The sequence below is a fragment of the Strix aluco genome, chromosome 22 (genome assembly GCF_031877795.1).
Source record: "Strix aluco isolate bStrAlu1 chromosome 22, bStrAlu1.hap1, whole genome shotgun sequence".
In the NCBI taxonomy this organism is placed as follows: Eukaryota; Metazoa; Chordata; class Aves; order Strigiformes; family Strigidae; genus Strix; species Strix aluco.
This window is the reverse complement of record NC_133952.1, coordinates 2,532,807-2,552,162: the sequence shown is the minus strand read 5'-3', so window position 1 is coordinate 2,552,162 and position 19,356 is coordinate 2,532,807. Positions and strand designations below refer to the sequence as shown.

Here is a 19,356-nt window from a genome sequence, read left to right as displayed (position 1 = left end):
TTTTTCATCTGCCTGATTTTGTATTCCTGTTTTTATTAGTGAGTGAGCACTCAGCCATTTCCCTCCAACAGATATTTCTTCTTTGGAAAGGCATAAGATTTGTTTCTGAGTACTATCCTGATGGAAAAGTTCAAGAAATAAAAATACATCCGCTGTATTTGTGACTTGGAGACACCCAGGACTGGGCATGTATTGCTCTTCCAGCTAGAGACATCCAAATAGTTACACTGGCTTATGCCTAGTCTCCATCTTGACACAGAAAAATAAGTCAGCGGAGAGAATAAAACAGAAGTATAATTAAGAATGACAGAGAAGAGACAGAGGAAAAGCAGATTTGTTAAACCTTGCAACCCTTGCAGTAAGCTATAAGCAAGTTAAATATAGAACTAACACTTCTCTAGGGAGCCGGACTCATGAACAGCTCACACACCATGAATGTGTTGCAGAGATTCTAGTCAGTCCTGCTGGCTGGCAGGGAGATCCTAATTTTTAAATTTTAGTGCTCATTTCCAGGGTAGTTCTTGCAGTAAGGATTGTCAGAGAATAGTCTTCTAAAAGTTGTGCAAGATTTTGTGCCCACCACTTCCACTGCTTATTAATGACCGACACTTAAATATTTGCAAAGGTAGTGCCTTTTCACAGCTACTGAAGCAACTTCAGCAAAAATGAAGACCATCAGTCACATTCTTGTTAGTAGAAGGTCAGTCAACATTAGCTCTGACCTAGCGCTCCACACTTTACATTACATTCATTAATAGCACTAGTGCTTGTGCTTCCTTTCCTGCTCTTATCCCGTAGATAATCCCATAGCAGTGAACCATCCTGTAGATTGCTCATGTTCCTAAAGGCAGCCAAATTAGCACCTTGCTAAAGTGGATTCAAAGAAAATCACTACTCAGGAGTGGATAGAATTCATACTATTTGGAATATGGGAGGGGCAAGAAAGGGAAAGAGCTGTCATTTAAAAAAAGGCCTCTCATAGCCCATATTTTTGTCTGGGCTGAGACCACTGTAATCAACTCCAAGCTCCCAGTTTTAAAATGATGCATAGCAGTTATCCTTGCTATCAGTACTTTACAAAGAATCATCCCTGAAGAGTAATTGCTTTGGACTATTGCCCAGCCTGTACTATGGTATTTTGTATTTGTAACTTATTCTAGGTGGCACAGCTAGAGCATGCTTTGTACCATCCTGCACATTACTGAGCTCATCTATGTACTAAACTGCTGAAATCTGACAGGACTCTCTGATTTTTTTCTTGTCTGTACTGACTGAGACCCTGACACCTGAGCAGATAAAGGTTACAGGCATCTTTGAAAGATTGATGGGTATTTGAAAGACATTAGTAATGCTTAACCATGTGTGCAAGTGTCTCTTTGAGACTAATTTGTACTTTAACTGGCAAAAATAAGTAGTAAAAGGATCCCACCTACAAGCCAGCTCATCTTGAAAATAGAAGTTTAAAGATTTAAAAAAAACCGAATAACAATCCCTTCAGGTCTCATAACCAACAAAAAATATATTTTCTCATCTGTCTCATTCCTTGTCTCACTGTGAAACATAACATAATGCATTTCCCTCCACACACTTTCCTGTCTTTGTTTGCCATCTTACTGCAGTTTAAGGAGTGTGTGCCATTATGTAGCAATTTGCACTCCAGCAACTTTCTGGACAGTTAAGGTTCTCAAAGGAAGAGAAACTACAGAGGCTGTTCAGTGTGACTTGCTAGGATTCCCCTTTCAACTCCAGTTTGGGAAGCTTCTGTTCCAGAACAACAACTTGCTGTTTGTACTGTTCTGACTCTTCATGTGTGTTCCCAAGAAGGCAAAATTCCCCTGACGTTTTTTATTGCCATATGCTGGACACAAGGAATATTTTTTTTTAATCAGAAGATGAACAAGCATTCATGTTCCACTTTTACAGGCATTTATAAACTGCTGCCCTTTTACTTCATTTCATGGCCTTGAAGAAGTTTTACCAGGAGATTATAGCAGTCACAGAAAACATTTCTTGTAACTGACAGATCATTACAAGGGCATGAGAGGAAACGTCCTCCCATCATAACCTGCTTATAAAACCAAACTCTTCATGTCTTCTTTAACTCTTACAGTCCTTCCCTTCCTTTGCTCCCCTCCTGAAATGAGTCAGAGCTGCGGCTGTTCTTTTGTGGCATCTTCTGAATTTTCTGAATTTGCCTGTGTTGCTGGATCTCTGTTGATTGTATCAGGTGAATATGGGATGGGATTCAGCCCACCTGATGTCACTTCTCCAGGGATGTCATTGAGTTTCTGGCTTATCTGTCCTACTTCAATGCATTGTTTACCCATTTGGACAGCTTCATCATAAGAAGGTGGCAACTCCATTGCATAGAGACTGTAAGCTGGAGGGGACACAGTGTTCTTATCCACATCCATAAATATCAAAGGAATAGGGGCACGTAGAGGGTACTGCAGTGAGCTATATGCTGTGAAGAAAAGGAATTACAAAAAAAAAATTAAACACCTGCATGGGCTGCTGATATATAAAGGGCTAATCCTGCTTTTCTCCAAGAAATTATGGACTCATTTTTGTGGTGTCAGAACATATGCACTATATACTAAAAGCTATCAGTATAGAATTACCCGTGACAGAATCTATAATCATTCTCCAAAAGAAAGGACTCAGAATTAAAAATGTCTCTGCATATCACCATCCAGTAATTATTGTGAAATCGCTGACATAGTACATGTATGTCGTAACAGAGGTAGTTTCAGCTGGGTTCGTACACGTACGTGAACAGCTGTGAACAATTCCTCACATTAGAGAGAACTTTGGCTGGGATAGTTGGACAGTGAGATGGGCAGAAAAGTTAAAAAAATAAGGGAATGGCAGTAAGAACAGATGTGGGAGATGACACTTAAGAAGTTAACCCACTACAGACTTTATTTTAACCTCTGTACTGTTAAATCCTACTTGTTTTCTGCACTCACTCACTGTGTTGCCCTGATGACCTTCCTTTATCTCTCGTGCCCACCCTACGGGGCTGAAAGTTGTTCTGGGAGTACCTCAGAGAGTCCCAGTTACTGCAAGGGCTAGATGGAGAATTGTAGGCACACGTTCAGTAGCAAAGCACTGCTGAAGCGCTGACTCCCAGAGGATACTTACAGGTCACTGTGCTATGGGCAGTGCTGTCGCTGTCAACAGCACTGCCTGCCAGATCATAAGGGTGGCAAGGGAAGGGCTCGGCTGGAAGCCTCTTCTTCCGGCAGCAGAACTGGATGCAGCTCGCTGTGATCCCAGAGAGCAGGAGCAGGAACACCGCCAGCAAGATTAACCTTAGAGAAGGAGGGACAATATCATCATTTCATTGCTTATGTTTTACTTCTTCCAGAGCCGAAGATAATTTCACTCTAATCGGGTGAAAGACAGGCCAAACCTCCTAGGTTTAGTTCTGAATGGGTGCTGGATCCTGAATTAGGAAGTTGGATCACAAACACTTAATCACAGGTTGAAATACTACTGACCGTGGGTACGATCCCTTCTGGCTCAGAGGTGCCGTAATGTCAAATATCTTGGGTTGTATTTTCAAATTTTATGCAGGGAGCAGGGCTCTGCTTTCAACAGTAAGAGTGGGTACGTACTTGGAGGGAAGTACAAGTACAAACTTTCATAAGTCTAGGACCTTTATTTACAAATGAGCACAAAAATTATATTTTGCAGTATGTTTTGAAAACACAACTCTATCTCTAGCTATTGTTTAACAAAATTTATTATTTAACAATTTGTAGGGTACCTAGGTGGACGTGCTAGTGTTTCAGGTGCTTCTCTCGATTGAAACTCTACCTTCCCGCCCCCCAACTTCTCAAATGAATCCACTCTTCTCACGAGCCAGGTGAGCAGTAAGACATGGCATGAGAAGATGAGGCAATAAGAAATGCTTGGAAGTCCTGTAAAGAAGTAGTAGGTCCAAGGACAATGTTGAAGTACATTCATAGTGGCCTGACAGGAATTACTGTGTGACAGATCATGCTCCTGAATTTCTCATTAGGATTATATTCCACCCTAAATATGTATAGAAATGGCCTCAGTAGCATTCTATTCTTTTCTCCAAATCAAAGACAGTACTTGCCCATAAAAACCATGATTCCAAAATAAACATTTCTTCAATAACTGTTTTATTTAGTTTTAACAAGAGTATATTTCTGTTAGTATGACAGTCAGATACACATAAAGACTGCACTCAGTATGAAGGTTGGATTTGAGGGCCTCAAACTTCCACAAATTTCCTGCATTTTCTTGCAAATTATTGTTTTAGAAAAACACTTTCAGGCAGCTTAAAATGGTGTGTGAGAAGAACATGCTGCCCTGTTGGAACTTTGCACCGAGACACTCCTCCAGTGTGGCGAGCCAGTCGGCATTCCCTGACACTCCACCAGCTGCGTGCCGGTGCGTCCTGTGAAACCAGCACACCCTCGCCTGCTGCTGCCCCCCACGGAGGCAGAAATCACCCAGGAAAAGGCATCTCGGCAGTGGAAAGCTCAGCTTGAGCTCATTTGCTTTCATGATTTCAATGCTGCCTAATTACAGAAACCTTCTTAAAATATTTTATGTAACTATGTATTTTAAACAGTTCAATGGATCAGCACGTTCTAAGAAAGCAAAGGATAGCAACCAAAATTAGTCCAGACTGAATGACAGCTAAAAATAACCAACTCACTCTGTGTGCTACCACCGAAGTTAATATACTGACAGAATGCAAACTATAAAAACAATGCTCGGATCCCTGCAGTGCATGTGTTAGGCAAGAGACGAATCCACTTGTGACAAGAGCTTTCCCTTCTATACTTGTCACTGTTTTCCCCCTTTCAGTCATTCCAGTACACAGGTTCGTAATCAGCTGGAGTTCAGAATGAAGACACAACGCTGTAAGCTCACCACCTCCTGCCCCACAAAAGGGGGAGAGCTGAGGCCTGGGCAGCAGGCAGTGCCGTGCCGAGCCCCGACAGGCCCTCGCTGCGCGGCCCCCGGCGTGCGATTTAGGAGGAACAAACAAGCCCTGCAGTTAAACTGTAGGGGACTCAGAAAGGAAAGATGACATCTCCCTAGACGAATGCTGTACCCTGCCCGACACCTTATCTCCCCCGTGGGCTCATCTGTAACATATTCCACTTCCGTAAAACCGAGGAGAAACCCTTCGCTCCGTCCTGCCTGAGAGAAGAGAGTTTCTGTTGCCTTACTACAACTACTGTTCATAATAACTTTCAAATTAGTCTGGGTTAGTAAGATTAATAATAAACTTACCAGACATACCACAGACTTGTCCAATTAGACATGTTCTGAGGGCATCTGTGAAGGAAGGTAGATGATTCACTGATTTAAATATCTACAGTCAAACAGGGAACGTATGACAGGGAATAAATTTCATGTGATTTTTGAGGTGAAAAAGGGAAAGCAATCAGTAAGAGTACAGAGCAAAACCCCTTTAGATTTAGTTTCAGAGGTCTGTTCTTCATAGTTGTAAAATTAATCCGAGAACGTGCAAATAACCCCACTGTAAAAGTTGGTTTCTGAGTAAATAAATGTTTTTACAAAGTGGTACTTTACTGTTGCTTAGGAGAGAGAAGTACACATGCTGGATTCTCGAAAAATGAATCAAAGAGTTATTTAAAGTTAACTGAGATGAGGTACCTAATACCATAGGCCTGTCTGAAAATGCCAGCCTAAGACAAATGCCTACTTCCCCCAGTTATTTTTAATTTACTTTTTCATAGCTCCAATGTGACCAGAAATGGTTTTTTTCAGATCTCCTTACAGTACAAAAAAAGGAGAACAGGTTCTATCACATTTCAGGAGCGCAGCTGCCACAGCAGTACTGCATACAGCAAACGGCATGGGATAGATTTCATGTAAAATAGAACAAAGCTTTTGGCCGCAGAAGAGAATCTGCAAACTGACTTTTCAGAAGATGACACTTCAGAGTCATTTTGAAAGAGGATCATTCACCTCAGTCTACAGAGCAAGGCCAGCCAAGTCAGATTTGCAAGTTGGTAAGGGTCTTAGAGATAAGAAAAAGCATCAGTAACGGATGGCTGTCGGTCAGTCGTCACTCTGATCTGACAACGTCCCTCGGTCACCACGGGAGCAGGTTCATTAACAGACATCGGAAAATTTTTGATTACTCACTGATCAGAGTTCTTGCAGTTATTCTCTGAAGAACAGAGCAGTGCCTCGGAACGGAAAACGAGAATCAGAGCAGCGGGCGGCCAGGAGAGAAGCACCTGCAGTATGTGGTGGGGGTGCTGAGCAGAGCCCGGCGGCCGAGGCGCTGCCCCGCGCTGTGCGCAGCGGCCGCGGGGGTTCTTCGAGGACAAGCGGCCGGAGTGCCCGAGCCCCGGCAGGGGACACCCGAGCCCTGCACCCCGCGCCTGGGGCCGCCTCCGCTGGGGCGGGCGAATAAATAACCGCCCGTTATCACGCCCTCGCGGCAGTCGCGGAGCCGAGGGGGGGTACAAAGGGAGAATTCAGCTTTCGGAGATTTCCCCGAAGCGGTTTGGGTCTGCTACTCAGCGCTCTGCTCGAGAGAGAACCGATCGGCTGTGCTCGCAGCTGGACACGCAGCCCCTGCCTGGGCAGGGCCAGAGGGATTTTTGAAGGAGAAATTGAAAAGGAATGGGAAACTACGTATGAGAAATAATAGAAAGAAACAAAGGTTTGAAAAAACAGATCATTTCCCTTTTTAAAAACAGTCCTGTTAAAACATGTGAAACTGACTGGGAAGGTATTGACTGCTCTCTGAAGATCGGTTTGCTCCAAAATAATTTGTGTCCAGCATTTCAAATGGAAAAATGCAATTAAAATATCTGCATGTTGTTTTATCTTGCACATCACTGCCCCAAACCCCAAGGGTTGATATTCTGGTAGAAATTTCATAGAGAAATGTTTCATTGCTGTGATTACACCGATCATTACAGCAGTTTGACCCACCTCTAAATGACAGCTTTCCTGCAGTTCTGTTCAGGGTGAAGTCTAGCTAGTTTAGTAGGATTGTATGAGCCCCTAGTGACAAGAAGCTCCTCAAACCCCTTTAGGAGTCAGGACTTGCTACGAGTTACTGAAGTCTTAACCCTCCCCAGGGAAGAGCAAAACGTGTGCTAAAGGCCAACCATATCCACCCTATGAATGAGCAAGGATTACTTCTGCTTCAAAGTAGGTGGTGACTTAAAGGTTGGATACCTTTGAAGCACTAATACAGCAGAGGTCAGTTACATGGCAAAAAAAGATGTTAGTCAATGTAAGAGATGACCAGAATCAGGGTGATCATGATACAACAAAAAGGCAGACACCCAGTGCTGAAAAAGCAGGGGAGCTAATTCATGGATTAGAAGGATTTCAACTGGAGAAGAAAGGGGAAGATCAACTACGATAGAAGCTCCTCCAGTAATGAGAATGAGACAAAATACAAGGATTTTTTTGAGATTTTAATGCAACAGGAGAATATATTTGGACTTGAGCTGCCAGAGGTTTCTTCTACAAGAAGGATGGATCATCTCCAGTGGCCGGGGGCACTCCTGCCCCTGGGAGCAGTGCTGGCCGCAGCAGCTGGGCAGGACAGGGTTCCACAGCCCCTTCTCCACCTGATGTTTGCTACTTTTGCTCAAAACCAGCGTTTCAAGGCACAGCAATAGCATGGGGCAGAGTGACTAAAGTATCTTCCTACAGGACTGCTCAGGGTCATGGGACCATTGCTCATTTAGGAAGAGCTGCATTCAGAAGTCTGAAGCAATCTGAAGTCACCAGCTAAGCAGCAGATGGATTAATAACATGGCTATGACACTAGTACTTATTCTCTCACTTCCTTTCTGTTTTAGAAATGAGCAATATAGCTTCTAGGGGTTATAAAGATCATACATGTATGTGAATTTCTTATTAAACTAGAACTGCAGCAGAGCCAAGCAGTATATGTATTTGCACAGACCCAGACCTGAAAGCACAGGAGTTTGTGTCCAGTGATCCAAGAGGGACCACAGCTGCAAAACTCCGTCTGAAAGCCTAATGTTCAGAAGTGCACTTAGAGGAGCAGAAAACTTCAGCTTCTGGGATACTTAGATATATTTCTGAGGTTCCATTTCCCATGTTATCCTCACAATAAGGGCTCCATCCCTATTGGAGTCCTATAATATGGAAAGAGAAACATCAGATTACATGTTTAGAATTTCCTGGCAATTTTAATGCCAAATGTGCTATGATTGTTGATAACCTACTTTGGAAGCACAGCATTGGACAGGATTGTTTGCTTCTTCAAGAGATTAACTTGCACGAAGGCTAGAGCTGCTTCGGGGAGTTGTGCACTTGGCATTAAGCCATGCAAATGGACGCAATAGCTCTCAGCTGTGTCCTCAAGGAATTACCTACAAACCCAGTATTTCTAGTTCAGCCTGGTGTGTCTAAATTAGCAGGAAAATTGTTTCCAGTAGTCAGTCATCCCAGTCAGTTTCTTGTTTCCTATATTGGAGAAAGATTAAGAAGCTATTTTCATATATATTACAAATAAGAATTGCTTAGGTAGGAGCATCCATATAGAATTCCTAAATTTTCAGTAGCCTGACAGTGTGCATCTTGGATTGTTGCAAATTTGCATTGGGAAGATTCTAAAGAGGCTCAGCGCCAATTAAAAATACAGCAAAAGTAACTATGTTAATGAAATTATTTTAGTTATTTCTGGTTTAGAAGTCAGATCTGTTAGTGAATCCTTGGCTTGCTTGCTCAACATCCACTCACACAAACAAGAGGTTTTAGGCAAGTGAAGAGTCCTGGTGATGAAACAGGACGGAGCTGTCACAGGGTTTAGGCACTGACTTCTCCACTTCAGTCAGCTTAGGCAAGGAAACAAGCTGGCAGGTGTCTCCTAAGGAAAACCTGTTTACTCTAGATTGGGAAACTTCATTTAAACACTAAATCAAGCCCAAGAACTTCAGCAAATATATCAGAGGATTAGTTGTTTCTTTCTGGAAAGGATCCTGTTTTCTCTCTGTTGGTGGAATGTGGCAATTCTCATTTGAATGACAGTGGAACATCCAAGGGCTACATTTTGCAGAAAAAGTAACTGTGCTTTTACTCAGTTCCAGATGTGTTCCAGATGAAGCAGCACAGGCCACACGCCTGTGTTAAGTTTTACAATGGATCCGCTTTCCCACATCAATGTTTTTTCTTTTCACATCAGTTTGTCTCCTCCGTTGCTCAAGCATTGCCTTGTGCAAGAGCTGGGCACGTCGAACTGTCTGTGCCAGAACAACAAAACCAATCCGATCGGAGGGGAAAACCCAATCCTGCAAGGATCAGCCATTATGCCCCCAAGAAGTCAAATACAATTACTTTCCAGGCCCGAGATAAAATAACAGGCTTTTCTGTTATGAAAGAAAATAGAAAACATTCAGATTTCCATAAGTGCTTTACAGAATCTCAGCTGTGTATTGCAAGCATAATTTTCTTTATTTCCAGTACTCCAGGAATAGCAACCTATTCTTATTGTCATGGTTCAACACTCCCCCGGAGAGAAGGAATACACATTTAGCTTTAAGCGTGGAAACCTTCCCCAGTGAAACCCAGAACCTTATGCTCACTCCAAGTCCGTGAAATTATTCATCTAAGTTTCCAAGATCAAGTCCAAGAACACAGTTAACAGTGGGTTACACCCTTCGCTTACCCGGTGGGCTGTTCAGTACAGACAGGGACTTAAGCCGGTCGATGGCAGCTGCTCTGGTAACCAGCCTGACTTCCTGAGCGCACTAACCCAGCGCCACGCGCGTGCCCTTCCAGCTTCCACAGCTGACGGGGCGCAGCCAGAGCTCGCCACAGCTGGGATGAGTCTCTCAGAGTCAGGGTCCAAGCACTTACTGCTGGGTGGACCAGCTACTCCTCGCGCTTACTGAGCCACCTTCTTATTCTTGCAAGCAACCTCCACGATGTCTCAACATTATTGCAGTCTCTACATGTATTCTTTCAGTTTTTTACTTTCTTTAATCCTTTGGATGCTTTTTCACAGTACCTGGCCTCTATGAAGTGGAAGATTCCTAAGTCAGGGGTGTTGTTTCCTGGTAGATAATTTTACACTTCTTTTCAGCACATTATATGGTTATGAAAGTCTGGAGACTAATTTATTCTCAGCCATTACTTTCCAGCTTCCAAGAGGGAAATCCAAAGGATCCTCACATAATGGATGCCCCCAAATTAACTGCCTGAAATAAACCTCCCACTCCACCAGGCTGTGCTCGTCCTTGCTTTCTGAAAACCTCCCTATCGTGAAGTAACTGTCAACCGTGCAGAACTATTTGCAAGAGTTTCATTTTATGCAGCGGTATTTAATCTCCCTGCAAGGGCTGCAAGGACTGTAAGAGAATCAGCACACGAACTTCATTGTCCTCAACTTCACCCCGACTGCCCCAGCTGTGCCAGCAGGAATACTCTGTGCCTCTTCCGAAGGCGGAGCTGTCTCTGGCCAGCACTGTCCCCCCCCGCCCCTCCTGCCTCTGCTGTTTAGTGCTTCAGCGTTTGTAGGGCTTTAGACTGCAGAGTTAAGTAACTTCGCAGCCACTTGATCCATTATTAAACGAGAACAGAGCTGAATGGATCAAACACACTGTCTTTGGAAAAACAAGGAACGCCTCTTCATCGGTTATACAAGCTTCCCCTATAAAATATTTCTGGTGACAACTGCTTTACTGCTTTTTCCTGCAGTCTGACGAGCTCAACACATTTTACCTTAGGGAGATTTACAAATAGTCCGTTTCTATTCTCATACTGCATAATCTAATTAAGCAATCTTAACAGCTATGCAGGGCCAAAGGGCAATATGCCTGGTGGTGAGGGAGTTTTGCCACAGATTTACTGTGATTCAAGAAAAAGAGTGTGATACAAGACTTAAAAGATTATCTACATTTCTAGATGTCTGCTAACTTCCTGGTCCCTTCATTCTCCATAGTGTAGTGCCTCTCTACTTTTCCCTGAACTAGCTACTGCTTCCTGGCCAAAGTTACACCTGCAGGGCACTCCAACTTAACTCAGTAACAGGCAGAAATCTATTTTTAGTCAGAAATTAGAGGAAAACAAATGTAGAAATACAAAGTTCCTGGACAGGCACGATCAAGGGCAGGTGTCCAACCATAGCCAGCGACTCAGTGGGCAACACAGTCACTATTTCCTCCTCGATCATGTGTCATCAGGAAGATTTCACAGTGCACTGTAAAAATGACTGCCCGAACGATTTGGAGGAGACTTGCGTAAGCAGCTTTATTCTGGTTTTAAAAGGGAAAAAGTCAAGGGTTTCCCAAATCCATTAAAATGCATCTGAAATTGGAAGGATAGGCGTTGTTTGAAACTCACCCACGTAGATGTAACAGAGATACTCCTCCCGAGGGAACGCCCGCCTTGGGAAGACACGGTGATTAACAGCAGATGTATCTACCTGGGCCCCTCATTCAGTCTGTCTTCCACCGCAAGGTTATTGTCACAGAGTCAGCTTGAAAATGAAACTAATGGAAACAGAGTTTACATGGAATTTTTTTTGGAAAACAGAAATACTACATGTCATGTTCCCTCCTACTTCCCTGCTCCCCGCACATATTTGCATCAGTCTCAAAATCTTTCCATGTTTCAACGGAGCTCCGCTGATTTCCCAGTAAGACAAGCCTCCATCTTCCCTTCCGGTTAGCCTGGCTCCCTCACTCCGTGGCAGCACACGCAGACACAACTCTTGCCATGAAGAGGATTCGGTAAGATTCCTTAATGTCACCTTTTAAGGTCAGGAGGGCTGTCACAAGCACAGGGTCCTTGGCCTACAAAAAAATGCACATATAAAACCAACCTATTCTTTTGTACCTAGAACAGATAAGTCGATCAAGTTCCAAACGATGCATTTTACATCTCAGTTGTAGCTATAGATTACCTCTCTTCCCACTGTGTTGGCTCTTTTACATTTCCACACAACGCTCATACTGCAGTAAGGAAAGGAGCAGTGACTAAGCATTCCATCTCCAGAGCACTACTGATACCGTCACCACATTACAGCCCTGACAACTGGGCACGGCAGCGGCAGAGCACGCTGCGGGGAGCTGGGAAAGCCACGGACCCTGTTAGCCACCAGTTAGCCTTCAATCTTGTGTAACCACCAGTGGTTACCAAGAGGCACGATGTCAACCCGATGCATCATGCCAGGAACTCTACTGCCGTCTTTCTGCACATGATGCTTTTAATTTTGGAACAAGCTACTCATTCTGCCATCCCACGCACGGCTCACAACAAAAAGCAGGGGAGTAAATTCTTTCAGTCTCTGTGAAATCCCAAGAGAATGAATCAGGAAGGGCAATCACAGCCCTGTGGAGATGTCTGGGCCTCAGACCTAGACTGCAATACGAAAAGGCCGAAGCAGCCAGGGAAACAGGGTTCATAGAGTTGAAGAACAAGAAGGCCACACTGACTTCCAGGAATATACTGAAGGAAAGGCAGCCCAAAGAAATGTGAACACTGTAGCAGAACGATCCATGAAAACCTAGTGCTGTGTTAGCAGGACTGCAGGTTTTCTTGCACAGGGACACTAAAAGCTCACCTCCTCGCTCTGTCCTTTAGTTAAGAGCAGCAGCATTTTGGCCTTTTGGTGCTGTATAATGCAGCAACCTGTGAGCAGTTATTCAAAGTTCTGCAAGGTTCAAGTGCCTAATGCTGCTTCTTTTCCTCACGCGGATGCGTGGAAGACCCTGGCGAGGGAGCAGACCTCCCAAGCACATGGGCTGTTCCTGGTTTTTACTCTCCTCTCCGTAACTCGCGTGTCCCAGCCTGCACTGCTGACACCTTCCAGACCAGCTACAAGTCGGTGAACCCGCTCCCGCCCAGAGCAACGCAGCGACTGCAACTTACATCCAAGTCAGGAGGTGGCACCCACGAAACACCGATGCGCTTCACTTGACCGCGCTCCAGCGTCCCCTTGGCGGGCTGGATGGTGAAGCCCTTCTGCTGCAGGAGGGCCAGGCTGCCCACGCTGAACTCCGTGTTCTGCGGGAGACACACACACACCCCGCCCTCACCACAGCCCCTTCTGCTCCGGCAAACACAACGACTCCCCATTTTTGCCCAGGTGCTGGATCTGGGCCAAAGCGCTTCAGCCCTTGGACACTGCAGGTATCCACCCCGTTCATTGTGCCACGCTGCCACAAAATACTGCACTAAAATAACAGGATCAGACCTGTCATCCAGTGCTGTGCTCAAACTTCTGTATTTCAGAATTAGGGAAGCAAACGGCTAAATTAATTTATATGATAATACTAATTCCTCATATTAAGCCCTGAAAACAGTATTTTCTTTTCAAACACTGACACTTTCCTAATGTAAAGCTTGTCAGAAACCCTGAAAGCTATATTCTTTAATTTATATAATGAGTTTTTCAAAGAACTAGTAGCCGTTTGTGCACGGTCAGTATTCCTTACTGCACCTGCCATAAAACTCCACTTTTTATTCTCTTCACCTTCTTTGATGTGAACTGAGCTGACTGTATAGCTCCAACTTCCAGTTCTGTCATGGCTGGTGCTGCAGAACTCTCTCCCTTGATGTACTCCAGAATAAGGAGAATGGACTTCACTGGTTCTTGTAGCTCTAAACAAATAGGAGTCAAGTAAACTTGGAGACAGTCAAAACGGAGCAATTATCAGTGTGGAACAAGCGTAAATTACACCAGGATGGTTCAAAACAAAGTGATGTTGTGGCAAATTCTTGAGCTGGCATAGATAAGGAGATCCTTCGTACAGACTTAGTGAAGAATTAAAAGGAGGTTTTGCACAATTTGCAATTGCAAACTGTAACTGTTAATTGTTTATCAAGTTTCATGCTCATTTTCCAGCCCCATGGCCCGTACATTGTGCGTACTGTACTCCTGCTTGTGTACGGTGTGTGCTTGGGTTTATTTATAGCTCAGGAGCTAGTTGTTGCTTGTTTACTGTCTCTCAACACAGATCCTGTCCAAAGAAATTAAGGAAGGATAAATTCAAACCCCTGAAAGTGTGTCTGTTTCATAACAGCACAATTGGGAGAGTCCAGGGTATGTTATTCTATACGAAATAATTTTATAAACAGTTCATACAAGTCAGAGAAGTGGCAGAAAGCAAATACATCTTAATATTTTGTAGTAGTATTAAATGATAATAATTTTTTGCAAGGTAAGTTACAAAGATAGAAGATGATCGTTAAGATATAACTGCATAAAAATTAAAAGAAAAATCTTGCCTTCCTGCTTTTTTTGTGTGTTATATGTATAGGCTATGCCATAATGCTTATTTGTTCTGGTTCTGGAAAAAGTACCTTTATAAATTACTTTTTCTTAAAAGGATGAGGCACATGCCCATGTCTTATCCCTCACTGTTCTGTAACAAAGTGGTAGCACATCACCTCTTTCTAGCGCTTCCGGCGACGACCGCGGTAACATCACAGCCAAGGACTCAACAGGCACGTCGAGGGGAGCTCCCCCTGCCACGAACACGGGGCGCGCTCTGGCTGCGCCCTTCAGGCGGATCGTGTGGGCTGTGTCCTGCAGGAGACCACAACGCTTCAGATGCAGGTTACAGCTTCAGTGCCCTGTGACTGAACACGCACGCAACAGCCTCGGCTGCAGAGAAATTATCATGTCACCTGCCTATATAAATGCCCAGAGGCCCGGTTCTCTCATGCAGGAATCGTGCATTTCCCCTTGTCTTGTCCACTGGGGCCCTTCTGTTTGAAACTACCTTTCATTCCTGGGCCCTGGGCCTCAGGAGGGGACTAGGAAAACTATTTATACTAACGCTGCTAAAAGAGGCAAAACGTATCTGCTGCCAAACTTGGCTAAAGACTGTGAACAAGGACCGGGCTCCAAACATCCTCAGCTTATTCTGATTTGGATTCTTAACCACAGTTCCAAGATTCTCTGAAGACACAAAACTTGCACGGAGAGAAGCAGCCAGCAGAACTGCTCAGTGCCAGCTCCTGCTCTGTGTGCAGTGCCTGCGGGCGGTCATTAGCTGGCACCCTGCTTTAACTTTTGGTCGGTCTCTTCTGGAACCCGGCGTAAAGCCCCCGGCTGTGCCGCCAGCCTGCGCAGCCTGCCCTGGGCTCCAGCTCAGCCCCGCTGCTGCTCTGCAGGTGGAAAAACCTCCTTCCTCACACTGAGCGCCCGCAGAAGCGGCTCCCTGCTGCGGGGTAGCTCCACTCTCGGCTGCCGTTCAACGCCACTGGCAGAGAACGCCCCCGGAGCTGTGCTCAGCAGCACCCCAGCTCCCGTCACCTCTCGTGCACAGCGCGGGCAGCGGGGCAGAAGGCAGGACTGAATCCCTAGTCACTATTGTTACAAATTAATAACAGAATATTTAAAACCTGAAAAAAAGTCAGTGGGCTCCAAAACTGCAATCTCCTCCCTACATCAGTTAATCTAATAAAGGTAGTATTTCTGCCTACAGATGCTGTGCACTGGGTATAATTATTTGACACTCCTACTAAGACCCGTGCTGATAAAAATCACTGTAGGCCATAGTTAGACTTCGATCTCATAATCCAGATGTCTCAATTGTCTCACCTTGCCAAAGAGCACAACCTTGAGACAGTCAGAGTAGTACAGACTTTCATGGTCAGGACTGAAAGTAACAGTAAAATCCTGACTCTTCCCAGCAACGATTTCCCCTTCTGTTGGAAAGATGCTGAACACACTTAAGCCACTATAGTTCTGTGTTCCTGGTAAATAAAAATGAGGATACAAATAAGAAAGGAGGACAGCTCCTTTAGGAGGTTTACTTCTTCATATATTTTAAACCCATTCAATTTTTGTTGGAACAGCAAATAAATAAGACCTGATACACAGTTTTGCAGCAAAACAGGGTGTTAGAACTACCAGATAAATCCATCTATCAGCTTCACACATTCACCTCTAGAGGAACTGAAGAAGCATCACCAAACCCTTCCTATATTCTAACGTGTTTTTGCAGAGATGGACATCCCTAAATATAATCTTTAATACGCAGTTACTGTGTGGGTTTATTTAGATTCAGACACTAGGATCTCCTTACTTGTGGATATTTGCTCAGGCTGCATAAATTTACAGCTCCCCATATTGAAAGAATTAGTACAGCTCCTGCTGGGGAAACAAAACTGTGTCTTTGATTTCAGTGATGTGGTGCCCCAGGCTTTGACGGTTGTGTAGATCTAACAGGCCAAAGTAACGCTGCTTTATACCGTGCAAGTCTTTAACAAAAGGAAAAGAGGAAAGAAAAAACCCAAGTTTACCAACAAACTCTGTTCTCTGCAAAGGGGATGTAATAAAGGATGGAAGTCTCTGCCAATCTTTGTCCCTTGTTGACGAAAGCGAATCTAGTTGTATGGAGTATTGCAGGGTCAGCGTGGAAGTGTTCTGTATCTGATGACATTAATTCACACAACAGCATTTTCATCAAGAAAACTGATTCTCAAGCCTGTAGGATCTAGAGTTGGTGAACTGGCTGAACTTATTTTGCTGCATTACTGCACTACTGTGTACCCAGATGCTACCGAAAGCACACGTCATTGCTACCCACGGTGAGTTGTGTCAGCCCCCGCCCCCCAACAACAGGGACCAGGCTCCTTCTGAGCGTCTTGCAGCAAGTAATAGATTTTGGTTAATGACATACTTTGACAATCTGAGAGCAGAAAAATCATGCTTAGATGTTGGGCTGTTTCTGAGCCTGTGGGATTCTGCAGTATGTGAAGGAGTGATTGGGCTGAACTCCCTCAAGTGCACCACAGCAGAGCAGAGCCCCGTGTGCTCTGCAGGACCAGTTCTGCACTTCACCCCTGTTCCTGGGTCACTGCTTTGTGTGGACACAGAGCTGCCTCGACTGCAAGAGCAGTAACAGGCAGAATAGAGAAAGAGGGCAAATATTTCTAATGCTGGTAAAAGCAAAGCCACTTCTGCCCTCACATCCCTCGGCAGACAGGCTAGATCTACAGAGAAGATCACCCAGACCACTTCTACTTTTTTCTTTTAGGAAGGTACTGGAGCTCTCTGGTTTTGTGGGGGCTGCAGGCAGAACAGCAGCAGCTAACAAGATCCTCCCCACACAGCTTTGTTACCTTTGGCCTGAAACTCTCAGCACCAAATCACCCTGCCAGACATGCTTTTAAAGCCACGTTCTTCTGTCTGCAGTTTGCCACTCAGCCTTACGTTCTGCCGGACTAGAAACCACAGAACTCCTCTTCCTCCTTACAAAAATTGCTGATGTGCTTTCCGGTTCAGCACAGAGGGATTTACCTTGAACGTGGAAGTCACCTTCTCTCTGGCTACGACATATCCCATATCGAGTACTTCTTCCACAGAGCAAACAGTTGATGGTATCACCCCATGACCAGTGATCCTCAGGGTTAGGTTGGTTTTTGCTGTCTGGATGTCCAGCATTTCAAAAAACTGCCAAGAGAGTGTTTGTGTTAGTCCATTTGCTGAAGGAAAACATCCCCCACCCCTCCGACTGCCCCCCTCCCACAAATGGGCCATTACTACAGAACTTTGGCATGTAGTGCATAGATAAAGATCCAGAAGTTGGGAGGGGCTATGCATGGGCAACACAGTTTTTCTTATAATTATACAGCCTCATCCCAGTCAGTAATATGTGTGTATTACACAGCCCGTTGCAGTGCTCTGTCTCTCCTCTTTTCCCCCGTTACTGTTGTATCTCTCACTCACCCATTTATTCTCATTTGGACAGAAAGAGATGATGAGGGTTTCATTTCCCCCTGGCTCGAGCATTCCAACTGGTCTGACCAACAGGAAGGGACCATTGGGATTCAGAACTGAGAATCCCAGCTAAAATAATGCAACTCAAGGAAAAAAGTTTATAAACAGAGATTGGGGAAAAAGACCTAAGAACAGATTCTAAGTATTGTTCAGACCAAAGATGTATAAACTAACCACCTGTAAGCTTTTTCAGAGATCAGTAACTAACTCAGAGGAAAGAAGAACTAATCCATTTCCCCCCCCCAATTAAAATAGCTGCAAGATCCTTTTCCAGTTAATAAGATCTCCATGCAACCCCATTTTCAGATTTTGCCTGGAATGGGTCATTAACAAACACCCTAAGATCCAGGACATGCCTTCTCCTATATTATCCCACACAGCTTAACCCAGCCAAGTCAGTAGAGCAGCCCCTTCTTACAGGGTATTCAGAAATTCAGAGAAGTATCGTGCAAAAATTGAGTTGTTGGTTCTGTTTCACATGTACGTCATGCTGCATTGAAAGTAGCTTTGGCATCAGTACCTTATATTCTTTAGAAAGCAGTTAAGTGCTTCTCAAATCTGGCTCTAAGCAGAATTATTTCCAGTTAAAAGGGTGGAATGGAATTAGCTTTCGTGTAGGTCACCTAGGCTCGTCCAATATATTCTTCACATCACCTCCTGCCTCACTCTGAAAGGTGGGTATTAAGTCTGAAATCTGCTACCTCCTACTTGCTTTAGTGTCAAACAGTTCCTCCTACAGATAAAGAGTCAAATCAAACAGAAGCGGAATGATATGAACTTACACGTTCCAAACAAGGATACTTCCATCTCCTCTGGGGAGATATTTTGTACTGTAATTCGCTTAATCATTCTGTGGCCTGACCGGAATGAAAAGATTTCAAAAAGTTATGATGCTCACTCATGTGCTACCATCCCTCCTTTTTCCTCATGCTTCTACCTGGGCCAAACGGTTATCCCATTTCTATGGCTAATACGCTAGTCAAAGCTCACCAAAATACTTTCAGATTTGGACAGTCACTTGTGGAGCTTCTGATTCCGTTTTGGGATCAAGTCTGCTTTCTACATGCCTCAGCTGGCCAGACAGGCTCCTAATTTTCCACTTAAGTACCTATTACTGGGCTAATTTCTATACTGACTTTTGAAAATCGGCTGAACAATGTAAAAGCAAATGCAAAACTATGCTTGGAAGAAATTAACATCAGACAGAAAAAATTCAAAACTTGAATTCAAATTTCATACCTACTGCAACATCACCAAAATTGACGGTGTTTTCTCCATTATCTGAAGTGACCACAAGAGATGGTGCTACAGCTGGACAGTGCAGCTCCACATACAAAGTGTTGTAAGGGCTAGAGAGACAGTAAAAGGGTATTTGCTCTTGGATCACACAGAAATAGAAACTATTGTCCAAAATCTCTTCTTATTCTGTTCATATCACAGGATATCATTAAATTGGTGTTACAAAACAACACATAATTTTTGGTGGCTGACCTTCTGTGTGTGCCTAAGCAGGAAGATGAACTACATCTGGCTTGAATTATTCATACAGTTATTCTTTAAGCTGCTTTGATATTCCTGTGTTTGATTCTTACCTAACTAGTGGG

General features: G+C 44.2%; 2 protein-coding genes across 2 annotated transcripts in view; both read right to left on the bottom strand.

The window, feature by feature from the left end:
• Positions 1 to 317: 317 nt before the first annotated feature.
• Positions 318 to 6,396, bottom strand: TMEM52 (transmembrane protein 52). Its single transcript, XM_074848036.1, has 4 exons — positions 6,163 to 6,396; positions 5,281 to 5,325; positions 3,145 to 3,314; positions 318 to 2,464 (listed from the first exon to the last, which is right to left on the bottom strand). Exons 2-4 carry the CDS (start codon positions 5,310 to 5,312, stop codon positions 2,145 to 2,147), a joined length of 522 nt encoding a protein of 173 aa, XP_074704137.1. The 5' UTR covers positions 5,313 to 5,325; positions 6,163 to 6,396; the 3' UTR covers positions 318 to 2,144.
• A 4,850-nt stretch (positions 6,397 to 11,246) lies between these two features.
• Positions 11,247 to 19,356, bottom strand: part of CFAP74 (cilia and flagella associated protein 74) — a 49,200-nt gene continuing 41,090 nt past the window's right edge. The window contains exons 30-39 of the mRNA XM_074848464.1: positions 18,992 to 19,101; positions 18,554 to 18,609; positions 17,702 to 17,821; positions 17,273 to 17,425; positions 16,273 to 16,402; positions 15,569 to 15,723; positions 14,410 to 14,548; positions 13,493 to 13,620; positions 12,889 to 13,023; positions 11,247 to 11,810 (exon numbers count right to left, since the gene is read on the bottom strand). Coding sequence (XP_074704565.1) covers positions 11,697 to 11,810; positions 12,889 to 13,023; positions 13,493 to 13,620; positions 14,410 to 14,548; positions 15,569 to 15,723; positions 16,273 to 16,402; positions 17,273 to 17,425; positions 17,702 to 17,821; positions 18,554 to 18,609; positions 18,992 to 19,101 — 1,240 coding nt within the window. The 3' untranslated portion in view covers positions 11,247 to 11,696. The remainder of the gene's footprint in view (positions 11,811 to 12,888; positions 13,024 to 13,492; positions 13,621 to 14,409; positions 14,549 to 15,568; positions 15,724 to 16,272; positions 16,403 to 17,272; positions 17,426 to 17,701; positions 17,822 to 18,553; positions 18,610 to 18,991; positions 19,102 to 19,356) is intronic.